The following is a 13141-nucleotide window of genomic DNA, read 5'->3' as shown; positions in this document are numbered from 1 at the left end:
ACTTTGAGGGAAAAATCACATTTGTAACTAAGCTTCCAGACAGTCTGAAAAAACAATTTCAGTTTTCTGGAAGCCCATAAGATGACAAGAGAAAGATGACATAAAATTTGTCGGGAACTGTCAATGAATGGACCATGTTGCCAGACCCTGAGTGTACACAGTCAGTGGTCACACTGTAATCTCTGCATTTAGGAGGTGGAGGTAGGAGGATCACTTAAGTTAGAGGCTATCCTGGGCTACATAGTGAGTTCCAGGTCATCCTGGGCTACTGAGTGAGACTGTCTCAAAAAAAAAAAAAAGAAAAAGAAACAAAACAAAATAAGGGGCTGGAGAGACAGCTCAGTGGTTAAGAGTGCTGGCTCCTCTTCCAGGGAACCTGGGTTTGATTCCTAGCACTCACATGGCAGCTCACAACTGTCTGTGATCCCAGTCCCAGGGAATTCAACACCCTCTTCGGGCCTCTTGTGGGCACCAGGCCTGCATATGATGCACAGACATGACATAAATATGTTTTAAAAAGTAAGATGAGAACTGGACTTAGCAGCATCCCTGGCACATGGGGACCACTGAACATCGGCCATTTAGTGGATGTTGTGGGTACGGTTACGTGTGCACGGGTGTGTTGAGGCTAGAAGCTGGCATTGGGGTCTCCACCTTCTTTTTCCACATCTTTCACTGAACCTGTAGGTCATTGAAACCCTTGAGTTCTCCTGTCTCTACGTCCTCAGTGCTGGGATTACAGTGCTTGGCTTTTATATGAGTGCTGTGGATTGAACACAGGTCTTCATGCTTGCAAGGCAAACACTATTAATTGAGCTACCTGTCCAATCCCCAAAACACAATGTTTTTATTAGGCAGGCCTGAGTCTGCATAAATACATGGAGATGCTTGACGTTCACTTTGATGTCTTCAGAAATACTCCCAAGCAGTGAACCATGCCTCAAAACGTCAAAGCCATTGGTTTTTTGGAGAAAAAAAAATTCTTTTGAGATGGTATCAGATGTTTCCCTGGCTGGCCTAGACAAGACTGGCCTCCAAGTCACAGAGATTCACATGCTTCTGCCTCCTGGGTGCTGAGATAAAGCTGTGTGCCAGCACCCTAGCTTTCCTGGACTTTCAGGTGCGCTTACTCTGGGCTTTGCCTACTGTCTCCATCGGGATCAAGAGACTTCCCATCCACCTGTGAGCTACTCAAACCACAAAGCTATCAAATGTTTTAAATCTTGGGTCAAAGAATCCAACTTTCACAACTCTGATTTTAAATTCAAGGAAAAGGTAAGCCTAATGTAAAACTCCTGCCTATCACTTCAATTTAAATAATTTCAGTATCTGCGATAACTAATGTTAAAAGGAACAACTCATTTTAAGTTGAAAGATCTAATAATGCCTAGTCAATCTGAACAGCAGTAGATAATTCCCTACAAATTACATTTTGTATATACATAGAACTTTTTGTTTGTTTGTCTGGCGACAGGATCTCTTATAGGCAAGTCCAGGTTATATATGTAGTTGAACTGTAGAAGACACACCACTTGAAAATACCATGAATGTAGAAATAGTCTTTATGTCTGAACACTTAATACACCTTTGAACCTACTGTAGAACTTTTCATCGGAAACATGTTGGATTTTTTCTGGTACCAGGCATGTTAAGAATAAACCCAGAAGGACAGAGTCTCAGCCTTGCTGCCGCCCAGAGACTGCCGAGCCAGGTCCGTGTGCCGCCACCCACTCCGGACACAGAATATCCAGTTATGGATAAAAATGAGCTGGTGCAGAAGGCCAAACTGGCCGAGCAGGCAGAGCGATATGATGACATGGCAGCCTGCATGAAGTCTGTAACTGAGCAAAGTGCTGAGTTATCTAATGAGGAGAGGAATCTTCTCTCTGTTGCTTATAAAAATGTTGTAGAAGCCCGTAGGTCATCTTGGAGGGTCATCTCAAATATCGAGCAAAAGACAGAAAGTGCTGAGAAAAAGCAGCAGATGGCTCGGGAATACAGAGAGAAAATGGAGACGGAGCTGAGAGACATCTGCACTGATGTACTGTCTCTTTTGGAAAAGTTCCTGATCCCCAATGCTTCGCAAGCAGAAAGCGAAGTCTTCTACTTGAAGATGAAGGGTGACTACTACCGTTACCTGGCTCAGGTTGCTGCTGGGGATGACAAGAAAGGAATTGTGGACCAGTCACAGCAAGCATACCAAGAAGCATTTGAAATCAGCAAAAAGGAAATGCAACCAACACATCCTATCAGACTGGGTCTGGCCCTTAACTTCTCTGTGTTCTATTATGAGATTCTGAACTCCCCAGAGAAAGCCTGCTCTCTTGCAAAAACAGCTTTTGATGAAGAATGGCTTCATCACCATTGCTGAACGGGATACATTAAGTGAAGAGTCCTACAAAGACAACACGCTAATAATGCAGTTACTGAGAGACAACTTGACATTGTGGACATCGGACACCCAAAGAGATGAGGGAAAATTAACCGGCCCTCCAACCTTTGTCTGCCTCATTCTAAAATTTACACAGTAGACCATTTGTCATCCATGCTGTCCCACAAATAGTTTTTTGTTTATGGTTTATGACAGGTTTATGTTCCTTCTATTTGAATTTCTATATTTCCCATGTGGTTTTTATGTTTTAATATTAGGGGAGTAGAGCCAGCTAACTTTAGGGAGTTACTTGTTTTCATATTGAGGTGGCCAATATGGGGATGTGGAATTTTTACACGAGTTACACATGTTTGCAATAGTACTTTGGGTACATTGTGGCTTCAGAAGGGCCAGTGTTAAAACTGCTTCCATGTCTAAGCAAAGAAAGCTGCCTACATACTGGTCTGTGCTGGTGGGGGATCAAAGGGATAGTTGGTTCCAGTCATGAGTGTAGTTGTTGTGGGTACTTTAAGGTGTGGAGCACTTGTGAGACTGTGGTACACACACACACACACACACACACACTCCTTGGATACACCTCGGGATTGTGTGTCTCTGCGTGCACACTCTTGGCCACAGCTCCAGAAGTGGTCCTTAGATAAAGTTGTGACCCAATTTACTCCAATAAGGGCAGAAACGGTTCACATTCCATTATTTGTAAAGTTACCTGCTGTTTGCTTTCATTATTTTTGCTACATATTTTATTTGTATTTAAATGTTTTAGGCAGTCTAAGAACAAATGTAAAAGTAAAGATGCAGTAAAAATGAATTGCTTGGTGTTCACTGCTCCATGTGTATCAAGCACAGTGGTAAACAAAATCCCATGTATTTAACTTTTTTTTGTTTTGTTCTTTTGCTTTTGTGGTTTTTCTTTTTTTTTTTTTTTTTTTTTTTTTTTTTTTTTTTTTTTTAAAGATTTATTTATTAATTATGTATACAATGTTCTGTCTGTGTGTACGCCTGCAGGCCAGAAGAGGGCGCCAGATCTCACCACAGATGGTTGTGAGCCACCATGTGGTTGCTGGGAATAGAACTCAGGACCTCTGGAAGAACAGCCAGTGCTCTTAACCGCTGAGCCATCTCTCCAGCCCCGGTTTTTCTTTTTTGACACTTGCCTAACATGCATGTGCTGTAAAAACAGTTAACAGGGAAATGACTTGAGATGACGGCTAGCTTTGTCTTAATGTCTTAGGAAATTTTCATGAACAATACAAGCATAATTGTTAAGAACACATGTATTAAAGTTCATGTAAGTGGAATAAAAGTTTTACAAATGGGTTTTTCAACTACTTTTCTCTACAGCTTTTCATGTAAATTAGTCTTGGTTTTGACACTTCTCTAAAGGAAATTGTCTCCTTCTTCCCTCTTGGCAGCTAATGGGCTTTCACCAGTTTTGAATGCAAAATTAACAACAACAACAAAAACGCTAATGTAACTACCATTCCCAACCATGTTCCCATATACTCCCCCTTCCTAACCCCTTTCAAAATTGAAGTGGACCTTTTATTCTGGGTGCAGGGGGAGATTGATTGGCAAAAGGTAATGTGTTCCATTTAAAATTTTGGTCTATGGCGTTTTCTAACTTAGGAAGCCACAATGTTCTTGGCCCATTGTGACACTGGGCAGCATTAACTGTTAGGTTCTGTGCTTCCAAATCGCTGTTGGTTTTTGAGAATTTCTTGATGCTCTTACAGCCTGCCTTTGATTTCCAGCCCTTTATTTCTATTTGTCAGGTGCACAGGATCACTTCCTTTTTACTCTGTCTTGTCACGAACGATTCTGACTTGTTGGCCATGTATTTGGGAAAAGGCCGCATGATCTTTCTGGCTCCACTCAGTGTCTAAGAAACCCCGCCCGCTTCCTCTGCTTGCACCCCACTGCCTCCCCTCATCCTCCCTCCTACAGCCCAGCTCTCCTTGGTTGAGCTTGTGTTGATCTCCCTGGAAATCCTGCCCTGAATGGTCTGTCACCGTCTCCCTCGAAAACCCTTCCTCTTCCTCTTCCTCTCCTCAAGTAATGATGGGGCCAAATCATTCCCAAAGCCCACACCTACTGAGTATTTCCTCAGTACTTTACACAAAACACCAAACAAAAATGCCATTTTAAAGAGGTGTATTTTTTTTTCTTTTAGAATGTAAGCTCCTCAAGAGCAGGGACAATGTTTTCTGTATGTTCTATTGTGCCTACTACACTGTAAATGCTCAATAAATATTGATGATGGGAAAAAAAGAATAAACCTGGTTGCTTTCTGTTTTTTATATTTGGTTATTTGGGTATAAATCTGGAGTAGCTAAGAACATGCGCTTCTTGAAGACCAGAGTGATATTTCATTCCATCATAGCATCAGGACACATGCCATGTTATCTGTACAAAATATAAAATGATTGAAATCTTCAAGATGCCCTTTCTCCACTTATTCAACAAAAGCCCAGCTTTGTGTTAGTCAGAACACAGAGGTCCATCCTCTGGCTGCCCAGCGCTACCACTTTCAGGGGAGATTAGCAACAGATGTTGGTCGTTTGCATACCTGCAAATGTATGCACTTTGAAGAGAGATGGCAAACAGGTTACAGCATTTTTGTTAAGAACATGGAGTTCATATTTGAAACCACATCTAAACTTTGTAAGTAGCATAAAAGGCAAGGGTTGCCTATGAGATGGATTTGTACCAGCACGCCTGATATAGCCTCTGCATTTTATCTATAAGAATGAAAGCATGCACAATTCATGAGCTATTTGATCTAAAATTGGAGAATAAAAGTTAGAAAACTGAATTTAAGTCACATCTCATTATTTCAAAAACTTTGCACAGAATCTGATCTATCTTTCCTTCCTTCCTTCCTTCCTTCCTTCCTTCCTTCCTTCCTTCCCCCCTCCCCCCATTTCTTGGCTATTTTAGAATTCATTACATAGAACAGGCTGACTGGAACTCACAGAGATCCTCCTGCCTCTCCTTCCCAAGTACTGGTAAAATCTGAATTTTTAACAATTTAAAATACAAACAAGTTAATCAGGCAAGAGAAGACTGGATAGCAGAAGCCCAGGCACCTGCATGTGTGGATAATGTGCTCCTGTACACAATGATCCTCAGCATTCTAACAGGAAGAGTTAAGTGGGGGAGTGCTTGCCTGGTGGGAGTGAGGCCCTGGGCTTCAGCAGTAATGAGAAGCAAAACACAAAACAACAAGATACAAACCAATATACAAAAATCATTACTTTTCTATACACCAATATTAACATGCTGAGATAGAAATGACAAGAATATTCACTCACAATAGCCCCCCACACACAGACAAAACACCCCCTCATAAAAAGCCAGCAAACCACCAACCAACCGACATAACAAACAAAAACCCTAAAAATAAATTTAACTAATAAGTTGAAAAAACTACCATGAAAGCCTAAAAAACATGGAAGCAAGAAATCTAAGACATCTCTTAGATTGGCAGAATTAATACTGTGAAGATTAAAACCTTCTTATATAAACCAGGACTACCTGTTCAGGGGTGGCGCCACCTCCAGCAAGCTCCACATCAACCATCAGTAAAGAAAATGCTCTGTGGACTTGCCTACAGGCCAATCTGATGGGAGCATTTTCTCAATTGAAGTTCTCTCTTCTCAGATGACTACAGCTTGTGTCAAGTTGACAAACAAACAAACAAAACAACTGGAATGGTGCCAGAACATACATTGGAGAAGAGTCTCTTAAATGCTGAGAAAACTGAACATCCACATATAGAAGATGATGATATCCTTGTCTCTCATGCTATAAAAAATCAACTCAATATGTGTCAAAGGTGGCCATGCACCAGGGGTGCACACCCTTAATCCAGCATTGAGGGGGCAGGGGAGGTGGATCTCTGTGAGTTCGAGGTCAGCCTGATCTACAAAGTGAGTTCCAGGACAGCCAGGGATACACAGAGAAACCCTGTCTTGAAAAACAAAACAAAAAAGTGTCAAAGACCTTCAATGTAAGATCTGAAACTCTATAGAGTATATAAAGAATTCAAAAAATTAAACATCCAAAGAATAAACAAGAACCAACTTGTGGAATCAGCCTAGGTCCTCAACAATAAAAACACAAAATGTGGGTAAAGAATGAAACTTCATCATTTGCAGTAAAATGGATGGAACTAAAGATATTTGACAAAACAGTGACATTTTCTCTATATGTGGCATCTAGATTTTTTTTAAAAAAGACATGAAGTAGAAGGAGATTATTTGAGGCTGGACCAGTGAGAAAAGGACAGGAGGTGATGGAGATGAACGACTGAAGTAGCTTGTTTATGTCAGTGAAAATGACATAATGAAACTCTTTATTGGGAAAATACATAGTATTTTTTTAAAGCAGCAGATAGGGACTGGATAGATGGCTCAGTGACTTGCTGTTCTTGTAGAGGACTCAGGTTAGGTTCCCAGTACCCACATGGTGACTTACAACCATCTATAACATCAATTCCAGACCTGATGTCTACTTATCTCTGGGGCACCAGGCATGAACTCACATGGTGCACAGACATACGTGCAGGCAAAGCACTCATATATAAAGTAAAGTAGATAAAATTTTAAAAAGCAGTTATTAAAACTAGTACGGTTAGCTAATTTAATTTAATCTTATATTTAGCATTAAACCAAAATAATTTCAGAAGCCAAACACCAAATATATATTTCAACAAAATATTGCAATTGGATATTTTGTCAAACATAATTTGTTATTCTGTAGTGAAATTCCTCTAAACCACATGGGTTTTTCTGATGTGGTGGTACACACCTGCTTTCCTAGCATCTGGGCAGCTGAGGCAGACCTGAGAGCCTGAAGTCAATCTGGACTGCATATGACTCCATCTCAAACAAAACCAACTTCAGATCTTCTGATTGCAAGATGCATTAATTCTTTTTATTGCTTCCCTTCATAGCAAACACAAAACTATCGTAGCAAACTATGAGAAAAACAGTTTCTTTTGAAACAGAGTCTTAGTATGTACAGCCCAGGCTAGCTTTGACACTTGATCCTCCTGCTTACCTTAGACTCCTGAGGGCTGGGATTACAAGTGTGAGTCACATATCCAGTTAACAGTGGTTCTCAACCTTCCTAATGCTGCAACCCTTTAACACAGTTCCTCATGCTGTGGTGACCCCCAACCATAAAATTATTTTCATTGCTACTTCATAACTGTAATTTTGTTACTTATTATGAATCATAATGCACATTTTTATGTTTTTCAAAGGTCTAGACAGATGTCTTGCAGACTCTAAGAGACCATAGATGCCAGCCCAGATGACTATACCCAGCAAAATTGACAATCATTATAGATGGAGAAAATAAGATATTTCAGGACAAAGTCAAATTTAGACAAAGTCAAATTTAAATAATATCTATCTACAAATGCAGTCCAAAAGAAGGTATTAGAAGGAAAACTCCAGCCCAAGGAAGTTAACTACACTGACAGAAACACAGGCAATAAGTCTCACACCAGAAAAACCCAAAGAAGACACACACACACACACACACACACACACACACACACACACACACACACACTCTACCACCACCACCAACAACAAAATAACAAGAATTAACAATCACTGGTCATTAATATCTCTCAATATCAATGGACTCAATTCCCCCAATAAAACGACACAGGCTAATGGAATAGATACAAAAACAGGATCCATCATTCTGCTGCATACAAGAAATACAACTCATTGTCAAAGATAAACATTACCTCAGAGTAAAGGATTGGGAAAAGATTTTCCAAGCAAATAGACTCAAGAAGCAAGCTGATGTAGCTTTCCTAATATCCAACAAAATAGACTTAAAACCAAAATTAATTAAAAGAGATGGAAAAGGACATTTCATACTCATTAAAGAAAAAAATCCACCAAGACAACATTTCAATTCTTAACATCTAGGCCCCAAATGCAAAGGCACCCACATTTGTAAAAGAAACATTACTAAAGCTTAAATCACACATTGAACCTCACACATTAATAATTGGAGACTTCAGTACCCCATTGTACCAAAGGACAGATCATTTAGACAATAACTAAACAAAGAATAATGGAGCTAACAAATGTTATGAATCTAATGGACCTAAAAGACATCTACAGAACATTTCACCCAAACACAAAAGAATATATTTTCTTCTCAGCACCTCATAGAACTTTCTCTAAAATTGACCACATACTAGGTCACAAAGCAAGTCTCAACAGATATGAGAAAAGTGAAATAACCCCTGTATCTTATCAGATCACCAAGGGTTAAAGCTAGATTTCAACAACAACAGAAGCAACAGGAAGCCTAACTCACGGAAAGTGAAGAACACTCAACTGAATCACTACTGGGTCAAGGAGAAATAAAGAAAGAAATTAAAGACTTCCTAGAATTCTGTGAAAATGAATGCACAACAAATGCATAACCAAACTTATGGGACACAATGAAATCAGTGCTAAGAGGAAAGTTCATAGCACTAAGTACCTTCATAAAGAATTTGGAGAAATCACATACTAGCAACTTAACAACATACCTGAAAGCTCTAGAATGAAAGGAAGCAAGCTCACCCAACAGGAATAGATGGCAGGAAATAATCAAACAGAAGGTTGAAATCAATAAAATAGTAACTGTAACATAAATTGCTAAATGGTCTTATAATAAAAAACCTGGAATTAGATATTGAGGTAAATGCTGAAAGATCAGAGAGACAAAGCAACTAGCCTCTGCCACATCTTACCTCTAGGACTCCTCAGCCTGAGAAAGCTTTCAGCCAAAAAGCTCTAGTTCCTGTCTCCTCATGCCTTATATACCTTTCTCCACTCAGTCATCACTTCCTTCTTAGTGCTGGGATTAAAGATGTGTGTGCTTCCCAAACAAAGTCATGAGATCTCAAGTGCTGGGATTAAAGGCATGTGATTCCCAAGTACTGGGATTAAAGGTGTGTGCCACCATTGCCTGGCTCTGTTTCCCTCCTAGACTGAGTCAATCTCATGTAGTCCAAGGCAGCTTTGAACACAGATATCCAGACAGATCTCTGCCTCCTGAGTGCTAGGATTAAAGGTGTGTGTCACCACTGCCTGGCATCTATGTTTAATCTAGTGGCTTGTTCTGTTCTCTGATCTTCAGGCAAATTTTATTAGGGTACACAATATGTCACCAGAAGGAACAAAAAGAACAATACAAAGAATCAATGAAACAAAGAGTTGGTTCTTTGAGAAAATCAACAAGATAGACAAACTCTTATCCAAACTAACTAAAAGACACACAGAGAGAGAACATCCAAATTAATAAAATCAGAAACAAAAAGGGGAACATAACAACAGACACCAAGGAAATCCAGGGAATCATTAGGTCGTATTTCAAAATACTCCATAAAATTGGAAAATCTAAAAGAAATGGACAATTTTCTTGATACTTACCAAAGTTAAATCAAGATCAGATAAACAAATTAAGTAAACCCCTAAGAAAACAGAAACAGTCATTAAAAGTCTCCCAACCAAAAAAAGCCCAGTGCCAGATGGTTTTAGTGCAGTATTCTACCAAACTTTCAAAGAAAACCTAGTACCAATATGTAGCCACAAGTTTTCCTGTGTCCCACAAGCACTCAGACCCAAGTAAACACACAGAGGCTTATATTAAGTATGAACTTGATGGCCTATGGCTCAGGCTTCCTGCTAGCTAGCTCTTATATCTTATATTAACCCATTTCTAATAATCTATGCTTTGCCACATGTCCCGTTGCTTTACCAGTCTGCTGGCATGTTTTTCCTTGGGTGGCAGGCTGGTGTCTCTCTCCAGCCCTGCCTTTCTCCTTCCTGTCTCATTGGATTTTCCCACCTGCCTCTAAGCTTCCTTGCCATAGGCCAATACAGCTTTATTTGTTAACCAATGGGAACAACATATTCACAGCACCAATACTCCTATAATTATTCCATAAAATAGAAACAGAAGGAACATTGTCAAGTTCTTTTTATGAGGCACAGACACACTGATACCCAAACAACAAAAAGACTCAACAAAGAAAGAGAATTACAGACCAATTTCCCTTGTGAACATTGATGCAAAAATACTCAATAAAATACTTGTAAACTGAATCCAAGAACACATCAAAAAGATGATCCACCATGATCAAGTAGGCTTTACACCATAGATGGAGGGATGGTTCAAAATAAGAAAATCTGTCAATGTAATCAACCATATAAACAAATTGAAAGAAAAAATACATGATCATCTCATATTTTCATTCATATTAGATGCCTAAAAAGTCTTTGACAAAAATCCAACAACCCTTAATGATAAAAGTGCTGAAGAGATTAGGGTTACAAACCCAACAAAAGCAATTTACAGCAAGCATAGAGCCAACATCAAGTTAAATGGAGAGAAACTCAAAGCAATTCCACTAAACTCAGCAACAAGACAAAGGTTGTCCATTCTCTCCATATCTATTCAATATACTACCTGAAGTTCTAGATAGAGCAATAAAACAAGTAAAGGATGTCAAGGAGATACAAATTGGAAAGGAAGAAGTTTTGCTATTTGATGATATGATAGTATATATAAGTGACTCAAAAACTTCCACCAGGGAACTGATAAATACTTTCAGCAAAGTGGCTGGATATAAGATTAACCCAAAAATATCAGTAGCCCTCCTATATACAAATGACAAACAGGTTGAGAAAAAGAAATCAGGGAAACAACACCCATCATAATAGTCTCAAATAATATAAAATGTTTGGGGATAACTCTAACCAAATAAGTGAAAAACCTGTATGATAAAAACTTCAAGTCATGCTGGGCAGTGGTGGTGCACACCTTTAATTCCAGCACTTGGGAGGCAGAGGCAGGCAGATCTCTGTGAGTACAAGGCCAGTCTGGTCTACAGAGAGAGTTCCAGGACAGCCAGGGCTATTACACAGAGAAACCCTGTCTTGGAAAAAACCAAACCAAAACAAACCAAAACAAAAAACCCTTCAAAACTTCAAAGAAACTGAAGAAGATAACAGAAGATGAAAAGATCTCCCATGTTCATGGATCTATAGGATTAATATAGTAAAAATAGACACCCTGCCAAAAGCAATCTATAGATTCAATGCAATCAACACAATTGTCTTGTGTTAACATATCATGAGAAGACAATTCTCAACTTCGTATGGAAAAACAAAAAACCCAGGATAGTGAAAGAAAATCCTGAACAATAAATGAACTGCTGGAGGTATCACCATTCCTGATTTCAAACTTTACTACAGAGTGATAGTAATAAAAACCATATGGTTGGGATAAAAACAGACACGTGGATTGATGGAATAAAATCAAAGACCCAGATGTAAATTCACACACCTATGGACACCCAATTTTGGTCAAGAATCCAGAAATACACACTGGGAAAAAGAAAGCATCTTTAATAAATGGTGCTGGTCAAACTGGATGTCTGCATGTAGAAGAATGCAATTAGATCCATATTTATCACCATGAACAAAACTCAAGTCCAAGTGGATCAAAAACCTCAACATAAAATCAGACACACTGAACCTGATAGAAGTGGAAGTGGTAAATAGGCTTGAATGCCCTGGCACAGGAGACAACTTTCTGTTGTTGGTTTTTTACTCTTTTGGGTGCCCACCACCCAGCTCCCAAATAAATCATACACAGAGGCTTATTCTTAATTATGGATGCCTGGCCTTAGCTTGGCTTATTTCTTGCCAGCATTCCTCAACTTAAATTATCCCATCTACCTTACACTTCTGGGATCTTCTAGTTCTCTTACTTCTGCAAACCTTACTCTTACTCCATGGCTTGCTATGTAGCTGGGTGGTTAGCCCCTGATGTCCTTCTTCTCTGGCTCCTATATCTTCTTCTCCTAGATTTCTCCTTTTATGTATTCTCTCTCTCTCTCTGCCAGCCCTGCCTATCCTTTCTCCTGCCTTGCTGTTGGCAGTTCAGTTCTTTATTAGACCATCAGGTGTTTTAGCCAGGCAAAGTATCACAGCTTCACAGAGTTAAACAAATGCAACATAAACAAAAGTAACACACCTTAAAATAATATCCTACGATAACTTTCTTAACAGAACACTGGTAGTACATGCCCTAGGGTCAACAATTAATAATTGAGACCTTGCAAAACTGAAAAGCTTCTATAAGGTGAAGGACACAGTAAATAAGACAAAACAGCAGCCAACAGAATGGGAAAAGATCTTCACCAACCCCACATTTGACAAAGGACTGATCTCCAAAATATATAAGGAACTCAAGAAATTAGGCATCAAAAAACCAAATAATTCAATTTAAAAATGAGGTACATATTTAAACAGAATCCTCAAGAGAGAAATATCAAATGGCAGAGAAACACTTAAGGAGATGTTCAACATCCTTAGCCATCAAGGAAATGCAAATCAAAATGACTCTGAGATTCCATCTTAAACCTGTCAGAATGGCTAAGATCAAAAACACAAGTGACAGCTCATTCTGGAGAGGATGTGGAGTAAGGGGAACACTCCTCCATTGCTGGTAGGAGTGAAAACTTGTACAGCCAATTCCTCCACTGGCTTATTAATTATGGATGCCTGGCCTTAGCTTGGCTTATTTCTTGCCAGCAATTTTTGAAAGTTATTGAGTCTACAATTGATCTTTCTTGATTTGTACCTTTTGGGGTTGAATTTTTTGTAAACTTATTTTACATGTCAGGTAATTAACAGAATCTCCTCTTTGCAGTTTTTTCAG

At 39.2% G+C, this 13141-nt stretch overlaps 1 protein-coding gene across 1 annotated transcript; it reads left to right on the top strand.

Annotated features, from left to right (window-relative positions):
* The first annotated feature begins 1675 nt into the window (after positions 1–1675).
* Positions 1676–2914, top strand: LOC128098691 (14-3-3 protein zeta/delta-like). The gene is given in 2 exon segments (XM_052720021.1): positions 1676–2359; positions 2361–2914. Coding segments are annotated over 2 exon segments (777 nt in total). The 5' UTR covers positions 1676–1753; the 3' UTR covers positions 2532–2914.
* Positions 2915–13141: the final 10227 nt, after the last annotated feature.

Source organism: Peromyscus californicus, unplaced genomic scaffold (genome assembly GCF_007827085.1).
Source record: "Peromyscus californicus insignis strain IS unplaced genomic scaffold, ASM782708v3 Scaffold_6__1_contigs__length_162567912, whole genome shotgun sequence".
In the NCBI taxonomy this organism is placed as follows: Eukaryota; Metazoa; Chordata; class Mammalia; order Rodentia; family Cricetidae; genus Peromyscus; species Peromyscus californicus.
This window is presented reverse-complemented; position numbering and strand designations above follow the sequence as displayed.